The sequence below is a fragment of the Bufo bufo genome, chromosome 9, assembly GCF_905171765.1.
Source record: "Bufo bufo chromosome 9, aBufBuf1.1, whole genome shotgun sequence".
NCBI classification, from domain to species: domain Eukaryota; kingdom Metazoa; phylum Chordata; class Amphibia; order Anura; family Bufonidae; genus Bufo; species Bufo bufo.
Genome location: NC_053397.1, coordinates 1,493,360 through 1,516,913, shown reverse-complemented (window position 1 = coordinate 1,516,913; position 23,554 = coordinate 1,493,360). Strand labels below are relative to the sequence as shown.

Genomic DNA, 23,554 nt, shown 5'->3' with positions numbered 1-23,554 from the left:
ACGATAACATGAGCAGGCGGAGTGCTCCCATATATACAGTGTACCCCACATACCGCTCCCATATATACAGTGTACCCCACATACCGCTCCCATATATACAGTGTACCCCACATACCGCTCCCATATATACAGTGTACCCCACATACCGCTCCCATATATACAGTGTACCCCACATACCGCTCCCATATATACAGTGTACCCCACATACCGCTCCCATATATACAGTGTACCCCACATACCGCTCCCATATATACAGTGTACCCCACATACCGCTCCCATATATACAGTGTACCCCCACATACCGCTCCCATATATACAGTGTACCCCCACATACCGCACACAGCGCTCCCATATATACAGTGTACCCCACATACCGCTCCCATATATACAGTGTACCCCAACATACCGCTCCCATATATACAGTGTACCCCACATACCGCACACAGCGCTCCCATATATACAGTGTACCCCACATACCGCTCCCATATATACAGTGTACCCCACATACCGCTCCCATATATACAGTGTACCCCACATACCGCACACAGCGCTCCCATATATACAGTGTACCCCAACATACCACTCCCATATATACAGTGTACCCCAACATACCGCTCCCATATATACAGTGTACCCCCACATACCGCTCCCATATATACAGTGTACCCCACATACCGCTCCCATATATACAGTGTACCCCCACATACCGCACAGAGCGCTCCCATATATACAGTGTACCCCCACATACCGCTCCCATATATACAGTGTACCCCCACATACCGCTCCCATATATACAGTGTACCCCCACATACCGCTCCCATATATACAGAGTACCCCCACATACCTTTCCCATATATACAGTGTACCCCCACATACCGCTCCCATATATACAGTGTACCCCCACATACCGCTCCCATATATACAGTGTACCCCCACATACCGCTCCCATATATACAGTGTACCCCCACATACCACTCCCATATACAGTGTACCCCCACATACCGCTCCCATATATACAGTGTACCCCCACATACCGCACACAGCGCTCCCATATATACAGTGTACCCCACATACCGCTCCCATATATACAGTGTACCCCAACATACCGCTCCCATATATACAGTGTACCCCACATACCGCTCCCATATATACAGTGTACCCCACATACCGCACACAGCGCTCCCATATATACAGTGTACCCCAACATACCACTCCCATATATACAGTGTACCCCAACATACCGCTCCCATATATACAGTGTACCCCCACATACCGCTCCCATATATACAGTGTACCCCACATACCGCTCCCATATATACAGTGTACCCCCACATACCGCACAGAGCGCTCCCATATATACAGTGTACCCCCACATACCGCTCCCATATATACAGTGTACCCCCACATACCGCTCCCATATATACAGTGTACCCCCACATACCGCTCCCATATATACAGAGTACCCCCACATACCTTTCCCATATATACAGTGTACCCCCACATACCGCTCCCATATATACAGTGTACCCCCACATACCGCTCCCATATATACAGTGTACCCCCACATACCGCTCCCATATATACAGTGTACCCCCACATACCACTCCCATATATAGTGTACCCCCACATACCGCTCCCATATATACAGTGTACCTCCACATACCGCACAGAGCGCTCCCATATATACAGTGTACCTCCACATACCGCACAGAGCGCTCCCATATATACAGTGTACCCCCACATACCGCTCCCATATATACAGTGTACCCCCACATACCGCTCCCATATATACAGTGTACCCCTACATACCGCACAGAGTGCTCCCATATATACAGTGTGTAGTGCCCTGGAGCAGGGCTACTGGGAAGTCTGGACATTTGTGGACATTTATTTCTCACGAAAGGGTTAACATGCACTGTTTATTACTGTGTTACTGCATTTTATATATTGTGATATATATCCAGTTCATTATCACTGTATTTGTGATGCTCTGTGGAAATGGTTAATGAATACTGAGAGACTTTTGGGACTTTGAATTAGAAGCTGGTAATTTTCACAGCTGCCAAAGGGTTTAACACTTTCACTACCAGCGCCGTACATGTACGGTGCTGGAGCTATAGACAAACATGGCAAAACAACAGAGACCTGAAGAATGAAGGGCATGGGTCAGTTTTGCTGCAAATTGAATGCCATGCGAACAAAACCTGTAAAGCGGGTTTTGTTCCCACTTTACTACATTGCATGCCCTAATTAATGGTGGAATTAGAAAGTACAACTTGTCCCTCACAAAATAAGCCCTCATACAGCTATGTGAATGGAAATAAAAGAAAGTTATGGCTCAAGGAAGATAGGGAAGAAAAATTAAAAAGCAAAAACCTCTGGTATCCTAAGGGTTAAAGAAGAGCATGTTTTTGAGGGGAAAAAACAGACGTTGTTTAGCGACAAACTCAGACAGACGGACCTTGTGACTGTCTGGTTTCACTCTGCTGTTATGTCTGGAAACTTGTTTTTGTCTGGAAAACCTGCTGTGTCATTGTCATTGAGTATCATTGAAGCTGTAATGTAATTCCATGACAGACGGAAAGTGTTACATTGTATCTGTTTGTGCTGAGCTTCTCCTCCCCTCCCACTAGAAGGTTCTAGTCTAGCAAAAACGGTATATAAGGAGAGCAGTCAGGGCGCCCAGTGTGCTGTAGTTAGGGACCAGTGCTTGGAAGAGGAGACTCTGCCAGTCTACTGAGTGACCAGAAGAAGACACTGAGATGTGGACGCTGAGCCGCAGATCATGAGTCACTACTCCTGTGACCAAGGAGCCACCCGGACTACTGAGCTACAGACTGTGGACCTTTGGCCAGCCTTCTGAGAGAGAGAGTATGACAGCTAGCTCAGGCCTTTCCTCAGCATTAAACCCTTCTTCTGCCAGGGAGGAGACTGGAGAAGCCAGCCCTATGCCTCGTCTCAGGGAGGAGAGTGGAGAAGCCAGCCCTATGCCTCGTCTCAGGGAGGAGACTAGAGAAGCCAGCCCTATGCCTCGTCTCAGGGAGGAGACTGGAGAAGCCAGCCCTATACCTCGTCTCAGGGAGGAGAGTGGAGAAGCCAGCCCTATACCTCGTCTCAGGGAGGAGACTGGAGAAGCCAGCCCTATACCTCGTCTCAGGGAGGAGAGTGGAGAAGCCAGCCCTATACCTCGTCTCAGGGAGAAGAGTGGAGAAGCCAGCCCTATACCTCGTCTCAGGGAGGAGACTGGAGTAGCCAGCCCTATGCCTCGTCTCAGGGAGGACACTGGAGAAGCCAGCCCTATGCCTCGTCTCAGGGAGGAGAGTGGAGAAGCCAGCCCTATGCCTCGTCTCAGGGAGGAGACTAGCGAAGCCAGCCCTATACCTCGTCTCAGGGAGGAGACTGGAGAAGCCAGCCCTATGCCTCGTCTCAGGGAGGAGAGTGGAGAAGCCAGCCCTATACCTCGTCTCAGGGAGGAGAGTGGAGAAGCCAGCCCTATGCCTCGTCTCAGGGAGGAGAGTGGAGAAGCCAGCCCTATGCCTCGTCTCAGGGAGGAGAGTGGAGAAGCCAGCCCTATGCCTCGTCTCAGGGAGAAGAGTGGAGAAGCCAGCCCTATGCCTCGTCTCATGGAGGAGAGTGGAGAAGCCAGCCCTATACCTCGTCTCAGGGAGGAGAGTGGAGAAGCCAGCCCTATACCTCGTCTCAGGGAGGAGACTAGAGAAGCCAGCCCTATGCCTCGTCTCAGGGCGGAGACTGGAGAAGCCAGCCCTATGCCTCGTCTCAGGGAGGAGAGTGGAGAAGCCAGCCCTATACCTCGTCTCAGGGAGGAGAGTGGAGAAGCCAGCCCTATACCTCGTCTCAGGGAGGAGAGTGGAGAAGCCAGCCCCCAAACCCGGACACTGCACACTTAGCGATAGTAAAGAATCAAATATCAACAAAAGACGCATTTTAAAAGCATAGATGCTAATAACTATTTTGATTTTAAGATCATCAAAAATAGAAGAAAAATATCCCAGACCGTCAGATAAAAAGAATTAGGTAAAAGTTCCAGGTTGAAAGAGAAAGGCCCCTAAGAAAGTAACAGAGGATTCAGTTGAAAGAATCACAGCCGAGAACCAAAAGGAAGGCCCGAAATCTGCCCCACAAAAGACACCAAGAAAAATTGAAAAAGAAAACGCCCAGAATTTCAACTTAATAACACGTTACAATTCTAAACATCTTAACGAAACATTAATACAAAAAGACCCCATTTTAGGTAAGAATGTCCTAAAAAAGCCACTCTAACCTTTCGTACAGCAAGGACCCTTAAGAACACGCTAGAGCCATCTTGTCCAAAAATTACCCCCAATATTCAAACAGTTGAAACGGCTTTTATGACAAAAGAACAGAGGTTCCTATAAAACTCCCATGGAGCTAACAATCTACTACACCTCCCATGGAGCACAGGAGCTAACAATCTACTACACCTCCCATGGAGATCAGGAGCTAACAATCTACTACACCTCCCATAGAGATCAGGAGCTAACAATCTACTACACCTCCCATGGAGATCAGGAGCTAACAATCTACTACACCTCCCATGGAGATCAGGAGCTAACAATCTACTACACCTCCCATAGAGATCAGGAGCTAACAATCTACTATACCTCCCATAGAGATCAGGAGCTAACAATCTACTACACCTCCCATGGAGATCAGGAGCTAACAATCTACTACACCTCCCATGGAGATCAGGAGCTAACAATCTACTACACCTCCCATGGAGATCAGGAGCTAACCATCTACTACACCTCCCATGGAGCGCAGGAGCTAACAATCTACTACACCTCCCATGGAGATCAGGAGCTAACCATCTACTACACCTCCCATGGAGATCAGGAGCTAACAATCTACTACACCTCCCATGGAGATCAGGAGCTAACCATCTACTACACCTCCCATGGAGCACAGGAGCTAACAATCTACTACACCTCCCATGGAGCGCAGGAGCTAACAATCTACTACACCTCCCATGTGAAAAAAAGAGACAATGCAGCAGCACTCTGCAAATCAGACAAAGCACAACAATTTTTGTAAGCATTGCTGTACTTTGTCTGATTTGCAGAATGCTGCTGCATTGTCTCTTTTTTTCCTCTAGGTCTTTGCCATGGCGGCGTGCACCTGGGAGGTGCTGACTAACCCCCTTTTCTTGCAGATTTACAATGCTGGAGATGTGGCGCTCCGGCGAGTCGTGCGATCCTGATCAGCCTGTCTGCCCCATAGGCTGATTTTAATTACTTTCAGTATAAAGCTGTAGCTGCTCTCACTACATTCATTGGAAGCTGTCTAGCACCAGGAAGGGTATGGAGTGGGCTCAGCATGCATGTTGGTACCTGCATCCCTTGTAATGGAGGCCATTTTGGCACAAAAAATGGTAAAAGGCAGAGTGGGTCCAATACTCCCTGAATTTTATGGCGGTCATTATGGCGCATAACAGGTAGTATTTAGTGTTAGGACCCGTCTAACAGAGCTAACCATCTACTACACCTCCCATGGAGCACAGGAGCTAACCATCTACTATACCTCCCATGGAGCGCAGGAGCTAACCATCTACTATACCTCCCATGGAGCGCAGGAGCTAACAATCTACTACACGTCCCATGGAGATCAGGAGCTAACAATCTACTACACCTCCCATGGAGCGCAGGAGCTAACAATCTACTACACCTCCCATGGAGATCAGGAGCTAACAATCTACTACACCTCCCATGGAGATCAGGAGCTAACCATCTACTACACCTCCCATGGAGATCAGGAGCTAACCATCTACTACACCTCCCATGGAGATCAGGAGCTAACCATCTACTACACCTCCCATGGAGATCAGGAGCTAACCATCTACTACACCTCCCATGGAGCACAGGAGCTAACAATCTACTACACCTCCCATGGAGCACAGGATTTAACAATCTACAACACCTCCCATGGAGCGCAGGAGCTAACAATCTACTACACCTCCCATGGAGCACAGGAGCTAACAATCTACTACACCTCCCATGGAGCACAGGAGCTAACAATCTACTACACCTCCCATGGAGCACAGGAGCTAACAATCTACTACACCTCCCATGGAGCACAGGAGCTAACCATCTACTACAACTCCCATGGAGCGCAGGAGCTAACAATCTACTATACCTCCCATGGAGATCAGGAGCTAACAATCTACTACACCTCCCATGGAGCTAACCCTCTACTACACCTCCCATGGAGATCAGGAGCTAACAATCTACTACACCTCCCATGGAGATCAGGAGCTAACAATCTACTACACCTCCCATGGAGCGCAGGAGCTAACAATCTACTACACCTCCCATGGAGATCAGGAGCTAACAATCTACTACACCTCCCATGGAGCACAGGAGCTAACAATCTACTACACCTCCCATGGAGATCAGGAGCTAACAATCTACTACACCTCCCATGGAGATCAGGAGCTAACAATCTACTACACCTCCCATGGAGCACAGGAGCTAACCATCTACTACACCTCCCATAGAGATCAGGAGCTAACAATCTACTACACCTCCCATGGAGATCAGGAACTAACAATCTACTACACCTCCCATGGAGATCAGGAGCTAACAATCTACTACACCTTCCATGGAGCGCAGGAGCTAACAATCTACTACACCTCCCATGGAGCGCAGGAGCTAACAATCTACTACACCTCCCATGGAGATCAGGAGCTAACAATCTACTACACCTCCCATGGAGATCAGGAGCTAACAATCTACTACACCTCCCATGGAGATCAGGAGCTAACCATCTACTACACCTCCCATGGAGCACAGGAGCTAACCATCTACTACACCTCCCATGGAGATCAGGAGCTAACAATCTACTACACCTCCCATGGAGCACAGGAGCTAACAATCTACTACACCTCCCATGGAGCGCAGGAGCTAACCATCTACTACACCTCCCATGGAGATCAGGAGCTAACAATCTACTACACCTCCCATGGAGCACAGGGGCTAACCATCTACTACACCTCCCATGGAGATCAGGAGCTAACAATCTACTACACCTCCCATGGAGATCAGGAGCTAACAATCTACTACACCTCCCATGGAGCGCAGGAGCTAACCATCTACTACACCTCCCATGGAGCACAGGAGCTAACAATCTACTACACCTCCCATGGAGATCAGGAGCTAACCATCTACTACACCTCCCAGGGAGCGCAGGAGCTAACCATCTACTACACCTCCCATGGAGATCAGGAGCTAAAAATCTACTACACCTCCCATGGAGATCAGGAGCTAACAATCTACTACACCTCCCATGGAGATCAGGAGCTAACCATCTACTACAAATCCCATGGAGATCAGGAGCTAACCATCTACTACACCTCCCATGGAGCACAGGAGCTAACAATCTACTACACCTCCCATGGAGATCAGGAGCTAACCATCTACTACACCTCCCATGGAGCGCAGGAGCTAACAATCTACTACACCTCCCATAAAGATCAGGAGCTAACAATCTACTACACCTCCCATGGAGCACAGGAGCTAACAATCTACTACACCTCCCATGGAGATCAGGAGCTAACAATCTACTACACCTCTCATGGAGCACAGGAGCTAACAATCTACTACACCTCCCATGGAGCACAGGAGCTAACCATCTACTACACCTCCCATGGAGATCAGGAGCTAACAATCTACTACACCTCTCATGGAGATCAGGAGCTAACAATCTACTACACCTCTCATGGAGCACAGGAGCTAACAATCTACTACACCTCCCATGGAGATCAGGAGCTAACAATCTACTACACCTCCCATGGAGCGCAGGAGCTAACAATCTACTACACCTCTCATGGAGCACAGGAGCTAACAATCTACTACACCTCCCATGGAGCACAGGAGCTAATAATCTACTACACCTCCCATGGAGCACAGGAGCTAACCATCTACTACACCTCCCATGGAGATCAGGAGCTAACCATCTACTACACCTCCCATGGAGATCAGGAGCTAACAATCTACTACACCTCCCATGGAGATCAGGAGCTAACAATCTACTACACCTCCCATGGAGATCAGGAGCTTACCATCTACTACACCTCCCATGGAGATCAGGAGCTAACAATCTACTACACCTCCCATGGAGATCAGGAGCTAACCATCTACTACACCTCCCATGGGAAAAAAAGAGACAATGCAGCAGCACTCTGCAAATCAGACAAAGCACAACAATTTTTGTAAGCATTGCTGTACTTTGTCTGATTTGCAGAGTGCTGCTGCATTGTCTCTTTTTTCCCTCTAGGTCTTTGCCATGGCGGCGTGCACCTGGGAGGTGCTGACTAACCCCCTTTTCTTGCAGATTTACAATGCTGGAGATGTGGCGCTCCGGCGAGTCGTGCGCTCCTAATCAGCCTGTCTGCCCCATAGGGTGATTTTAATTACTTTCAGTATAAAGCTGTAGCTGCTCTCACTACATTCATTGGAAGCTGTCTAGCACCAGGAAGGGTATGGAGTGGGCTTAGCATGCATGTGGGTACCTGCATCCCTTGTAATGGAGGCCATTTTGGCACAAAAAATGGAAAAAGGCAGAGTGGGTCCAATATCCAATCATTATGGCGCATAACAGGTAGTATTTAGTGTTAGGACTTGTCTAACAGAGCTAACCATCTACTACACCTCCCATGGAGCACAGGAGCTAACCATCTACTACACCTCCCATGGAGCGCAGGAGCTAACAATCTACTACACCTCCCATGGAGCACAGGAGCTAACCATCTACTACACCTCCCATGGAGCGCAGGAGCTAACAATCTACTACACCTCCCATGGAGCACAGGAGCTAACAATCTACTACACCTCCCATGGAGCACAGGAGCTAACCATCTACTACACCTCCCATGGAGATCAGGGGCTAACCATCTACTACACCTCCCATGGAGATCAGGAGCTAACCATCTACTACACCTCTCATGGAGATCAGGAGCTAACCATCTACTACACCTCCCATGGAGCTAACCATCTACTACACCTCCCATGGAGATCAGGAGCTAACAATCTACTACACCTCCCATGGAGATCAGGAGCTAACAATCTACTACACCTCCCATGGAGATCAGGAGCTAACAATCTACTATACCTCCCATGGAGATCAGGAGCTAACCATCTACTACACCTCTCATGGAGATCAGGAGCTAACCATCTACTACACCTCCCATGGAGCGCAGGAGCTAACAATCTACTACACCTCCCATGGAGCACAGGAGCTAACAATCTACTACACCTCCCAGGGAGCACAGGAGCTAACCATCTACTACACCTCCCATGGAGATCAGGAGCTAACAATCTACTACACCTCCCATGGAGATCAGGAGCTAACAATCTACTACACCTCCCATGGAGCGCAGGAGCTAACAATCTACTACACCTCCCATGGAGCGCAGGAGCTAACAATCTACTACACCTCCCATGGAGATCAGGAGCTAACAATCTACTACACCTCCCATGGAGATCAGAAGCGAACAATCTACTACACCTCCCATGGAGATCAGGAGCTAACCATCTACTACACCTCCCATGGAGCACAGGAGCTAACCATCTACTACACCTCCCATAGAAATCAGGAGCTAACAATCTACTACACCTCCCATGGAGCTAACCATCTACTACACCTCCCATGGAGATCAGGAGCTAACAATCTACTACACCTCCCATGGAGATCAGGAGCTAACAATCTACTACACCTCCCATGGAGCGCAGGAGCTAACAATCTACTACACCTCCCATGGAGATCAGAAGCTAACAATCTACTACACCTCCCATGGAGATCAGGAGCTAACAATCTACTACACATCCCATGGAGCACAGGAGCTAACAATCTACTACACCTCTCATGGAGATCAGGAGCTAACAATCTACTACACCTCCCATGGAGCACAGGAGCTAACAATCTACTACACCTCCCATGGAGCACAGGAGCTAACAATCTACTACACCTCCCATGGAGATCAGGAGCTAACAATCTACTACACCTCCCATGGAGATCAGGAGCTAACAATCTACTACACCTCCCATGGAGCACAGGAGCCAACAATCTACTACACCTCCCATGTAGATCAGGAGCGAACAATCTACTACACCTCCCATGGAGCGCAGGAGCTAACCATCTACTACACCTCCCATGGAGATCAGGAGCTAACCATCTACTACACCTCCCATGGAGATCAGGAGCTTACAATCTACTACACCTCCCATGGAGCACAGGAGCTAACAATCTATTACACCTCCCATGGAGATCAGGAGCTAACAATCTACTACACCTCCCATGGAGCGCAGGAGCTAACAATCTACTACACCTCCCATGGAGCGCAGGAGCTAACAATCTACTACACCTCCCATGGAGATCAGGATCTAACAATCTACTACACCTCCCATGGAGATCAGGAGCTAACAATCTACTACACCTCCCATGGAGATCAGGAGCTAACCATCTACTACACCTCCCATGGAGCACAGGAGCTAACCATCTACTACACCTCCCATAGAGATCAGGAGCTAACAATCTACTACACCTCCCATGGAGCTAACCATCTACTACACCTCCCATGGAGATCAGGAGCTAACAATCTACTACACCTCCCATGGAGATCAGGAGCTAACAATCTACTACACCTCCCATGGAGCGCAGGAGCTAACAATCTACTACACCTCCCATGGAGATCAGGAGCTAACAATCTACTACACCTCCCATGGAGCACAGGAGCTAACCATCTACTACACCCCCCATGGAGATCAGGAGCTAACAATCTACTACACCTCCCATGGAGATCAGGAGCTAACAATCTACTACACCTCCCATGGAGCGCAGGAGCTAACAATCTACTACACCTCCCATGGAGATCAGGAGCTAACAATCTACTACACCTCCCATGGAGATCAGGAGCTAACAATCTACTACACCTCCCATGGAGATCAGGAGCTAACCATCTACTACACCTCCCATGGAGCACAGGAGCTAACCATCTACTACACCTCCCATAGAGATCAGGAGCTAACAATCTACTACACCTCCCATGGAGCTAACCATCTACTACACCTCCCATGGAGATCATGAGCTAACAATCTACTACACCTCCCATGGAGATCAGGAGCTAACAATCTACTACACCTCCCATGGAGCGCAGGAGCTAACAATCTACTACACCTCCCATGGAGATCAGGAGCTAACAATCTACTACACCTCCCATGGAGATCAGGAGCTAACAATCTACTACACCTCCCATGGAGATCAGGAGCTAACAATCTACTACACCTCCCATGGAGCACAAGAGCTAACAATCTACTACACCTCCCATGGAGATCAGGAGCTAACAATCTACTACACCTCCCATGGAGCACAGGAGCTAACAATCTACTACACCTCCCATGGAGATCAGGAGCTAACAATCTACTACACCTCCCATGGAGATCAGGAGCTAACCATCTACTACACCTCCCATGGAGATCAGGAGCTAACAATCTACTACACCTCCCATGGAGATCAGGAGCTAACAATCTACTACACCTCCCATGAAGCGCAGGAGCTAACAATCTACTACACCTCCCATGGAGATCAGGAGCTAACAATCTACTACACCTCCCATGTAGATCAGGAGCGAACAATCTACTACACCTCCCATGGAGCGCAGGAGCTAACCATCTACTACACCTCCCATGGAGATCAGGAGCTAACCATCTACTACACCTCCCATGGAGATCAGGAGCTTACAATCTACTACACCTCCCATGGAGCACAGGAGCTAACAATCTACTACACCTCCCATGGAGATCAGGAGCTAACAATCTACTACACCTCCCATGGAGCGCAGGAGCTAACAATCTACTACACCTCCCATGGAGCGCAGGAGCTAACAATCTACTACACCTCCCATGGAGATCAGGAGCTAACAATCTACTACACCTCCCATGGAGATCAGGAGCTAACCATCTACTACACCTCCCATGGAGATCAGGAGCTTACAATCTACTACACCTCCCATGGAGCGCAGGAGCTAACAATCTACTACACGTCCCATGGAGATCAGGAGCTAACAATCTACTACACCTCCCATAGAGATCAGGAGCTAACAATCTACTACACCTCCCATGGAGATCAGGAGCTAACCATCTACTACACCTCCCATGGAGCACAGGGGCTAACCATCTACTACACCTCCCATGGAGATCAGGAGCTAACAATCTACTACACCTCCCATGGAGATCAGGAGCTAACAATCTACTACACCTCCCATGGAGCGCAGGAGCTAACCATCTACTACACCTCCCATGGAGCACAGGAGCTAACAATCTACTACACCTCCCATGGAGATCAGGAGCTAACCATCTACTACACCTCCCAGGTAGCGCAGGAGCTAACAATCTACTACACCTCCCATGGAGATCAGGAGCTAACAATCTACTACACCTCCCATGGAGATCAGGAGCTAACAATCTACTACACCTCCCATGGAGATCAGGAGCTAACCATCTACTACACCTCCCATGGAGCACAGGAGTTAACAATCTACTACACCTCCCATGGAGATCAGGAGCTAACCATCTACTACACCTCCCATGGAGCGCAGGAGCTAACAATCTACTACACCTCCCATAAAGATCAGGAGCTAACAATCTACTACACCTCCCATGGAGCGCAGGAGCTAACAATCTACTACACCTCCCATGGAGATCAGGAGCTAACAATCTACTACACCTCCCATGGAGCTAACCATCTACTACACCTCCCATGGAGATCAGGAGCTAACCATCTACTACACCTCCCATGGAGATCAGGAGCTAACAATCTACTACACCTCCCATGGAGATCAGGAGCTAACAATCTACTATACCTCCCATGGAGATCAGGAGCTAACCATCTACTACACCTCTCATGGAGATCAGGAGCTAACAATCTACTACACCTCCCATGGAGCACAGGAGCTAACAATCTACTACACCTCCCATGGAGATCAGGAGCTAACAATCTAGGCACACCTGTCATGGAGGAGGGGGAGGCGCACCTGTCATGGGGGAGGGGGGCAGTGAGGGGGAGGCACACCTGTCATGGGGGAGGGGGGCAATGAGGGGGGAGGAACACCTGTCATGGAGGAGGGGGGCAGTGAGGGGGGAGGAACACCTGTCATGGGGGAGGGGTAGGCACACCTGTCATGGGGGAGGGGGGCAGTGAGGGGGAGGAACACCTGTCATGGAGGAGGGGGGCAGTGAGGGGGACGTACACCTGTCATGGGGGAGGGGGGCAGTGAGGGGGAGGTACACCTGTCATGGGGAGGGGGGCAGTGAGGGGAGGCGCACCTGTCATGGGGGAGGGGCAGGCACACCTGTCATGGGGAGGGGGGCAGTGAGGGGAGGCACACCTGTCATGGGGGAGGGGGGCAGTGAGGGGGAGGCACACCTGTCATGGGGAGGGGGGCAGTGAGGGGAGGCGCACCTGTCATGGGGGAGGGGGAGGCACACCTGTCATTGGGGAGGGGGGCAGTGAGGGGGGAGGCACACCTGTCATGGGGGAGGGGGCAGTGAGGGGGAGGCACACCTGTCATGGAGGAGGGGGCAGTGAGGGGGAGGCACACCTGTCATGGAGGAGGGGGCAGTGAGGGGGAGGCACACCTGTCATGGAGGAGGGGGCAGTGAGCGGGGAGGCACACCTGTCATGGGGGAGGGGGGCAGTGAGGGGGAGGCACACCTGTCATGGGGGAGGCACACCTGTCATGGGGGAGGGGGGCAGTGAGGGGGAGGCACACCTGCCATCGGGGAGGGGGCAGTGAGGGGGAGGCACACCTGTCATGGGGGAGGGGGCAGTAAGGGGAGGCGCACCTGTCATGGGGGAGGGGGAGGCGCACCTGTCATGGGGGAGGGGGGCAGTGAGGGGGAGGAACACCTGTCATTGGGGAGGGGGGCAGTGAGGGGGAGGAACACCTGTCATTGGGGAGGGGGGCAGTGAGGGGGAGGCACACCTGTCATGGGGAGGGGGGCAGTGAGGGGAGGCGCACCTGTCATGGGGGAGGGGGAGGCACACCTGTCATTGGGGAGGGGGGCAGTGAGGGGGGAGGCGCACCTGTCATTGGGGAGGGGGAGGCGCACCTGTCATTGGGGAGGGGGAGACGCACCTGTCATGGGGGAGGGGGGCAGTGAGGGGAGGCACACCTGTCATGGGGGAGGGGGGCAGTGAGGGGAGGCACACCTGTCATGGGGGAGGGGGGCAGTGAGGGGGAGGCACACCTGTCATGGGGGAGGGGGCAGTGAGGGGGGAGGAACACCTGTCATTGAGGAGGGGGAGGAACACCTGTCATGGGGGAGGGGGGCAGTGAGGGGGAGGCACACCTGTCATGGGGGAGGGGGGCAGTGAGGGGAGGCACACCTGTCATGGGGGAGGGGGGCAGTGAGGGGGAGGCGCACCTGTCATGGGGAGGGGGGCAGTGAGGGGAGGCACACCTGTCATGGGGAGGGGGGCAGTGAGGGGGGAGGCACACCTGTCATGGGGGAGGGGGGCAGTGAGGGGGAGGCGCACCTGTCATGGGGGAGGGGGAGGCACACCTGTCATGGGGGAGGGGGAGGCACACCTGTCATGTAGGAGGGGGGCAGTGAGGGGAGGCGCACCTGTCATGGGGGAGGGGGGCAGTGAGGGGGGAGGCACACCTGTCATGGGGGAGGGGGAGGCGCACCTGTCATGGGGAGGGGGGCAGTGAGGGGGAGGAACACCTGTCATGGGGGAGGGGGAGGCGCACCTGTCATGGGGGAGGGGGGCAGTGAGGGGGAGGAACACCTGTCATTGGGGAGGGGGCAGTGAGGGGGGAGGCACACCTGTCATGGGGGAGCGGGAGGCACACCTGTCATGGGGGAGGGGGAGGCACACCTGTCATGGGGGAGGGGGGCAGTGAGGGGGAGGCACACCTGTCATTGGGGAGGGGGGCAGTGAGGGGAGGCGCACCTGTCATGGGGGAGGGGGAGGCACACCTGTCATGGGGGAGGGGGAGGCACACCTGTCATGGGGGAGGGGGGCAGTGAGGGGGAGGCACACCTGTCATTGGGGAGGGGGGCAGTGAGGGGAGGCGCACCTGTCATGGGGGAGGGGGAGGCACACCTGTCATGGGGGAGGGGGGCAGTGAGGGGGAGGCGCACCTGTCATGGGGGAGGGGGGCAGTGAGGGGGAGGCACACCTGTCATGGGGGAGGGGGGCAGTGAGGGGGAGGCACACCTGTCATGGGGAGGGGGGCAGTGAGGGGGGAGGCACACCTGTCATGGGGGAGGGGGGCAGTGAGGGGGGAGGCACACCTGTCATGGGGGAGGGGGAGGGGGAGGCGCACCTGTCATGGGGAGGGGGGCAGTGAGGGGGAGGCACACCTGTCATGGGGGAGGGGGCAGTGAGGGGGGAGGCACACCTGTCATGGGGGAGCGGGAGGCACACCTGTCATGGGGGAGGGGGAGGCACACCTGTCATTGGGGAGGGGGGCAGTGAGGGGAGGCGCACCTGTCATGGGGGAGGGGGAGGCACACCTGTCATGGGGGAGGGGGGCAGTGAGGGGGAGGAACACCTGTCATGGGGAGGGGGGCAGTGAGGGGGAGGCGCACCTGTCATGGGGGAGGGGGAGGCACACCTGTCATGGGGGAGGGGGGCAGTGAGGGGGAGGAACACCTGTCATGGGGAGGGGAGCAGTGAGGGGGAGGCGCACCTGTCATGGGGGAGGGGGAGGCAAACCTGTCATGGGGGAGGGGGGCAGTGAGGGGGAGGCACACCTGTCATGGGGAGGGGGGCAGTGAGGGGAGGCGCACCTGTCATGGGGGAGGGGGAGGCACACCTGTCATGGGGGAGGGGGAGGCACACCTGTCATGGGGGAGGGGGAGGCACACCTGTCATGGGGGAGGGGGGCAGTGAGGGGGAGGCACACCTGTCATTGGGGAGGGGGGCAGTGAGGGGAGGCGCACCTGTCATGGGGGAGGGGGAGGCACACCTGTCATGGGGGAGGGGGGCAGTGAGGGGGAGGAACACCTGTCATGGGGAGGGGGGCAGTGAGGGGGAGGCGCACCTGTCATGGGGGAGGGGGAGGCAAACCTGTCATGGGGGAGGGGGGCAGTGAGGGGAGGCGCACCTGTCATGGGGGAGGGGGCAGTGAGGGGGGACGCACACCTGTCATGGGGGAGGGGGGCAGTGAGGGGAGGCACACCTGTCATTGGGGAGGGGGGCATTGAGGGGGGAGGCACACCTGTCATGGGGAGGGGGGCAGTGAGGGGGAGGCACACCTGTCATGGGGGAGGGGGCAGTGAGGGGGAGGCACACCTGTCATGGGGGAGGGGGAGGCGCACCTGTCATGGGGGAGGGGGGCTGTGAGGGGGGAGGCACACCTGTCATGGGGGAGGGGGGCAGTGAGGGGGAGGAACACCTGTCATGGGGGAGGGGGAGGCACACCTGTCATGGAGGAGGGGGCAGTGAGGGGGAGGCACACCTGTCATTGGGGAGGGGGGCAGTGAGGGGGAGGCACACCTGTCATTGGGGAGGGGGGCAGTGAGGGGGAGGCACACCTGTCATGGGGGAGGGGGGCAGTGAGGGGGAGGCACACCTGTCATGGGGGAGGGGGGCAGTGAGGGGGAGGCACACCTGTCATGGGGGAGGAGGGCAGTGAGGGGGAGGCACACCTGTCATGGGGGAGGGGGGCAGTGAGGGGGAGGCACACCTGTCAAGGGGGAGGGGGGCAGTGAGGGGGAGGCACACCTGTCATGGGGGAGGGGGGCAGTGAGGGGGAGGCACACCTGTCATGGGGGAGGGGGGCAGTGAGGGGGAGGCACACCTGTCATGGGGAAGGGGGGCAGTGAGGGGGAGGAACACCTGTCATGGGGGAGGGGGGCAGTGAGGGGGAGGCACACCTGTCATTGGGGAGGGGGGCATTGAGGGGGGAGGCACACCTGTCATGGGGAGGGGGGCAGTGAGGGGGAGGCACACCTGTCATGGGGGAGGGGGGCAGTGAGGGGGAGGCACACCTGTCATGGGGGAGGGGGCAGTGAGGGGGAGGCACACCTGTCATGGGGGAGGGGGGCAGTGAGGGGGAGGCACACCTGTCATGGGGGAGGGGGAGGCGCACCTGTCATGGGGGAGGGGGGCAGTGAGGGGGGACGCACACCTGTCATGGGGGAGGGGGGCAGTGAGGGGAGGCACACCTGTCATGGGGGAGGGGGGCAGTGAGGGGGAGGCACACCTGTCATGGGGGAGGGGGCAGTGAGGGGGAGGCACACCTGTCATGGGGGAGGGGGGCAGTGAGGGGGAGGCACACCTGTCATGGGGGAGGGGGAGGCGCACCTGTCATGGGGGAGGGGGGCATTGAGGGGGGAGGCACACCTGTCATGGGGAGGGGGGCAGTGAGGGGGAGGCACACCTGTCATGGGGGAGGGGGGCAGTGAGGGGGAGGCACACCTGTCATGGGGGAGGGGGCAGTGAGGGGGAGGCACACCTGTCATGGGGGAGGGGGGCAGTGAGGGGGAGGCACACCTGTCATGGGGGAGGGGGAGGCGCACCTGTCATGGGGGAGGGGGGCTGTGAGGGGGGAGGCACACCTGTCATGGGGGAGGGGGGCAGTGAGGGGGAGGAACACCTGTCATGGGGGAGGGGGAGGCACACCTGTCATGGGGGAGGGGGGCAGTGAGGGGGAGGCACACCTGTCATGGGGGAGGGGGGCAGTGAGGGGGAGGCACACCTGTCATGGGGGAGGGGGGCAGTGAGGGGGAGGCACACCTGTCATGGGGGAGGGGGGCAGTGAGGGGGAGGCACACCTGTCATGGGGGAGGGGGGCAGTGAGGGGGAGGAACACCTGTCATGGGGGAGGGGGGCAGTGAGGGGGAGGCACACCTGTCATGGGGGAGGGGGGCAGTGAGGGGGAGGAACACCTGTCATGGGGGAGGGGGGCATTGAGGGGGAGGCACACCTGTCATGGGGGAGGGGGGCAGTGAGGGGGAGGCACACCTGTCATGGGGGAGGGGGGCAGTGAGGGGGAGGCACACCTGTCATGGGGGAGGGGGGCAGTGAGGGGAGGCACACCTGTCATGGGGGAGGGGGGCAGTGAGGGGAGGCACACCTGTCATGGGGGAGGGGGGCAGTAAGGGGGAGGCACACCTGTCATGGGGGAGGGGGGCAGTGAGGGGGAGGCACACCTGTCATGGGGGAGGGGGGCAGTGAGGGGGAGGCACACCTGTCATGGGGGAGGGGGGCAGTGAGGGGAGGCACACCTGTCATGGGGGAGGGGGGCAGTGAGGGGGAGGCACACCTGTCATGGGGGAGGGGGGCAGTGAGGGGGAGGCACACCTGTCATGGGGGAGGGGGGCAGTGAGGGGGAGGAACACCTGTCATGGGGGAGGGGGGCAGTGAGGGGGAGGAACACCTGTCATGGGGGAGGGGGGCAGTGAGGGGAGGCACACCTGTCATGGGGGAGGGGGGCAGTGAGGGGGAGGCACACCTGTCATGGGGGAGGGGGGCAGTGAGGGGGAGGCACACCTGTCATGGGGGAGGGGGGCAGTGAGGGGGAGGAACACCTGTCATGGGGGAGGGGGGCAGTAAGGGAGGTACACCTGTCATGGGGGAGGGGGGCAGTGAGGGGAGGCACACCTGTCATGGGGGAGGGGGGCAGTGAGGGGAGGCACACCTGTCATGGGGGAGGGGGGCAGTGAGGGGAGGCACACCTGTCATGGGGGAGGGGGGCAGTGAGGGGGAGGCACACCTGTCATGGGGGAGGGGGGCAGTGAGGGGGAGGCACACCTGTCATGGGGGAGGGGGGCACCACCTTCCTCTTCGTCTTCTTGAAGAATCCGTCTTCCGCGTTGTTGAAGTAGAATTTCCTTATCAGAAAAGACTGGAAGAGAAAAGGAGGCGTAAGGGGCGTGGCCCGGACATCACTGAAGTATGTGAACCCTGCGTGTCGTCCACTGGGAACTACCACGGCACACGGACACTTACCTGCTTGGAAATGTATTTGCCATTTTCTCTGAGAATTCTGCTTCGAATCAGCACCTGACTGAAAGAGAGACGGCGAGGGGGTCACAAACTTATCACGAGGCCGCAAAGATAACACCTGCTCATAGGGGCGGAGCTCTGAGAAACTCATGTCATAGGCAGGGCCAGCGCTCACCCATCAGCGTGAGGGTGGGGCCAGCGCTCACCCGTCAGCGAGAGGGTGGGGCCAGCGCTCACCCGTCAGTGAGAGGGTGGGGCCAGCGCTCATCTGTCAGCGAGAGGGTGGGGCCAGCGCTCACCCGTCAGCGAGAGGGTGGAGCCAGCGCTCACCCGTCAGCGAGAGGGTGGGGCCAGCGCTCACCCGTCAGCGAGAGGGTGGGGCCAGCGCTCACCCGTCAGCGAGAGGGTGGGGCCAGCGCTCATCTGTCAGCGAGAGGGTGGGGCCAGCGCTCATCTGTCAGCGAGAGGGTGGGGCCAGCGCTCACCTGTCAGCGAGAGGGTGGGGCCAGAGCTCACCTGTCAGCGAGAGGGTGGGGCCAGAGCTCACCTGTCAGCGAGAGGGTGGGGCCAGCGCTCACCCGTCAGCGAGAGGGTGGGGCCAGCGCTCACCCGTCAGCGAGAGGGTGGGGCCAGCGCTCACCCGTCAGCGAGAGGGTGGGGCCAGCGCTCACCTGTCAGCGAGAGGGTGGGGCCAGCGCTCACCTGTCAGCGAGAGGGTGGGGCCAGAGCTCACCTGTCAGCGAGGGGGTGGGGCCAGCGCTCACCTGTCAGCGAGGGGATGGGGCTAGCGCTCACCTGTCAGCGAGGGGGTGGGGCCAGCGCTCACCTGTCAGCGAGAGGGTGGGGCCAGCGCTCACCTGTCAGCGAGAGGGTGGGGCCAGCGCTCATCTGTCAGCGAGAGGGTGGGGCCAGCGCTCACCTGTCAGCGAGAGGGTGGGGCCAGCGCTCACCCGTCAGTGAGAGGGTGGGGCCAGCGCTCATCCGTCAGCGAGAGGGTGGGGCCAGCGCTCACCCGTCAGCGAGAGGGTGGGGCCAGAGCTCACCCGTCAGCGAGAGGGTGGGGCCAGCGCTCACCCGTCAGCGAGAGGGTGGGGCCAGCGCTCACCCGTCAGCGAGAGGGTGGGGCCAGCGCTCATCCGTCAGCGAGAGGGTGGGGCCAGCGCTCACCTGTCAGCGAGAGGGTGGGGCCAGAGCTCACCTGTCAGCGAGGGGGTGGGGCCAGAGCTCACCTGTCAGCGAGGGGGTGGGGCCAGCGCTCACCTGTCAGCGAGAGGGTGGGGCCAGTGCTCACCTGTCAGCGAGAGGGTGGGGCCAGCGCTCACCTGTCAGCGAGAGGGTGGGGCCAGCGCTCACCCGTCAGTGAGGGGGTGGGGCCAGCGCTCACCTGTCAGCGAGGGGGTGGGGCCAGCACTCACCTGTCAGCGAGGGGGTGGGGCCAGCACTCACCTGTCAGCCACCTGCTCCTGTGTCAGCTTCTTGTCACTCTGCAGCAGGATGGAGACATAATGGCGGATCATGCCGACAAAGAAGGTGATGAAGACGATGGGCAGCACCACCCACAGGCGGATGGTGGAGTCCAGGAGCAGCTCGGGGCCCGACATGGCAACTGCGATTCCAAGACAAGGGTCTGGAAGGAAGAAGACACGGAGCGTTACTGGTGCCAGCAAGTCACCATGTCAGAAAAAGGGTTCAGGATAGTCCACCAGTATGTGATTGGGGGGTCTGACGCCCGGGACCCCCGCCCATCAGCTGTCAGTGGTGCAGCTCACCCTATAGAAGAGAAGGGGGCCGAGTGCGATACCAAGCACGGCCACTACACAATGGACGGCGCTGTGCTTGGTGAGCAGACAGAAGGCTGATGGGCGGGGGTCCCGGGTGTCGGACCCTCACTGATCACATACTGGTGACCTATCCTGAGAGATGAAAGAGGGTTTGAGGGTTAATCGGATCTAGTGGAAATGAGTCCAGAAGACCCGTCAGAGGATGGTGGGAGTAAGTGTAGTGTAGAGGCTGATAGAAGGAGATGGGAGGGTTAATGGTAGATGCCACCCAAATCCGCCTATTCCTGAAAACCCGAAGCGAGCGCCAATACCTGTAGATAGTGTATGTGTAATAGTAGAAGAAATGCTTGGTGTCCAGGGGCCGTCCTCCGTGGAGCCGATATACAGCAGGTAAATATAATATATATATATAGAGCATAAACGTAAGAGTGAGTATAAAGATACCTGTATCACATCAAATACAGAAGTATCGGAGACTGGTACTCCACGAGGGGGCGGGACAACACACCTGTAACCCCACCCCCCCAGCCTGTTACAAGATGAAGGCAGCCAATCACAAGGGGCTTCTGCTCAGTTGTCTTTATTGTAGTATAAAAATCAACGCGTTTCGGGAGAGGCACGTCCCTTCATCAGGAGCATATTGCATAGAATCTGCATGTGTGGGGTATTTATACCCCGAGGGTAATGACAAAAAGACCGCCAAAAGTATGTGGGAGGATCCTTCTGCCGAGTTCCCGGCCGTCCGGAGGCTGAAGCGCTGGGTTGTGGTGGTGCGCATGACCGGAAGGATGCGCGATGCTGTGTATGACCGGAGCTGATGCGTGTCAGTCTGGAACACATCTCTATCTCGTGCGCAGGTCCATCCTGAGGGCAGGTCCATCCTGAGGGCAGGTCCATCCTGAGGGCAGGTCCATCCTGAGGGCAGGTCCATCCTGAGCGCAGGTCCATCCTGAGCGCAGGTCCATCCTGGGGGCAGGTCCATCCTGGGGGCAGGTCCATCCTGGGGGCAGGTCCATCCTGGGGGCAGGTCCATCCTGAGCGCAGGTCCATCCTGAGCGCAGGTCCATCCTGAGCGCAGGTCCATCCTGAGCGCAGGTCCATCCTGAGCGCAGGTCCATCCTGAGCGCAGGTCCATCCTGAGGGCAGGTCCATCCTGAGGGCAGGTCCATCCTGAGGGCAGGTCCATCCTGAGCGCAGGTCCATCCTGAGCGCAGGTCCATCCTGAGCGCAGGTCCATCCTGAGCGCAGGTCCATCCTGAGCGCAGGTCCATCCTGAGCGCAGGTCCATCCTGAGGGCAGGTCCATCCTGAGGGCAGGTCCATCCTGAGGGCAGGTCCATCCTGAGGGCAGGTCCATCCTGAGCGCAGGTCCATCCTGAGCGCAGGTCCATCCTGAGGGCAGGTCCATCCTGAGGGCAGGTCCATCCTGAGCGCAGGTCCATCCTGAGGGCAGGTCCATCCTGAGGGCAGGTCCATCCTGAAGGCAGGTCCATCCTGAGCGCAGGTCCATCCTGAGCGCAGGTCCATCCTGAGGGCAGGTCCATCCTGAGGGCAGGTCCATCCTGAGGGCCGGTCCATCCTGAGGGCAGGTCCATCCTGAGGGCAGGTCCATCCTGAAGGCAGGTCCATCCTGAGCGCAGGTCCATCCTGAGGGCAGGTCCATCCTGAGGGCAGGTCCATCCTGAGGGCAGGTCCATCCTGAGGGCAGGTCCATCCTGAGGGCAGGTCCATCCTGAGCTCAGGTCCATCCTGAGGGCAGGTCCATCCTGAGGGCAGGTCCATCCTGAGGGCCGGTCCATCCTGAGGGCCGGTCCATCCTGAGCTCGGGTCCTTCCTGAGCTCGGGTCCATCCAGAGGGCGGGTCCATCCAGAGGGCGGGTCCATCCTGAGGGCGGGTCCATCCTGAGGGCGGGTCCATCCTGAAGGGCAGGTCCATCCTGAGGGCCGGTCCATCCTGAGGAGAGATCATCAGTAAAAAAAATACCAGAAGACCCCTTTAACTAACAGAGCGGCTCCTCCACAAACATCTCAGACAAGTCTGCAGGACACAAAATGGCCCGGTCCTCGGAGACAACAGGGTGTGAATACTACTCTACAGCCCTGTATGACGACGGATAAGACCTCACCCCGGGTGTGAATACTTCTCTACAGCCCTGTATGACGATGGATAAGACCTCACCCCCGGGTGTGAATACTTCTCTACAGCCCTGTATGATGACGGATAAGACCTCACCCCCGGGTGTGAATACTACTCTACAGCCCTGTATGATGACGGATAAGACCTCACCCCCGGGTGTGAATACTTCTCTACAGCCCTGTATGATGTAATAATGGTGATGGAATACGGGACATTCTATGACCTCACAATCCCGGGGTGTGAATACTTTCCGGGGAGACGCACTATTACCGCACACACGATCCTCCGCTCGCCGGCCGCCGGAGGAGACGCTTCGCTGCCACCCAAACCTGCACCCGATTGGCTGCTCAGCACGCACACCTGCACGCTGATTGGTTCGTCCGCCTGTCAATTATTCACTGGCTTAGCATGACTCGTACTCTGATCAATCACATTGTACGTGAGGCGGAAGAGGGCGGGGCTCAGGTTATGGACTCTCCGGGCATCCGTCCGTAGCCATGGTAATAAAGAAACAGACCCTGCCCGCCGCCGCCATTGTTTCCTTTCATCGGGCCGCATTTGATTATGGGATCTGGTCACATGACCCCTCCCCCAAACTCCTCTACCTCCCCCACGCCAGACTGCTATGCCCCCCCCCCCCCAGA

The 23,554-nt window shown here is 56.4% G+C and overlaps 1 protein-coding gene across 4 annotated transcripts in view; it reads right to left on the bottom strand.

Moving 5' to 3' along the window:
* Positions 1-23,286, bottom strand: part of EMC3 (ER membrane protein complex subunit 3) — a 71,213-nt gene extending 47,927 nt beyond the window's left edge. Inside the window, exons 1-4 of one of the 4 annotated variants that reach the window (XM_040406762.1) lie at positions 23,162-23,286; positions 20,440-20,620; positions 18,997-19,054; positions 18,799-18,892 (exon numbers count right to left, since the gene is read on the bottom strand). In XM_040406762.1, coding sequence (XP_040262696.1) covers positions 18,799-18,892; positions 18,997-19,054; positions 20,440-20,594 — 307 coding nt within the window. In that variant the 5' untranslated portion in view covers positions 20,595-20,620; positions 23,162-23,286. Of the gene's footprint in view, positions 1-18,798; positions 18,893-18,996; positions 19,055-20,439; positions 20,621-23,133 lie in introns of all 4 variants that reach the window. The other 3 variants (XM_040406763.1, XM_040406761.1, XM_040406764.1) reach the window with 3 other exon arrangements.
* Positions 23,287-23,554: the final 268 nt, after the last annotated feature.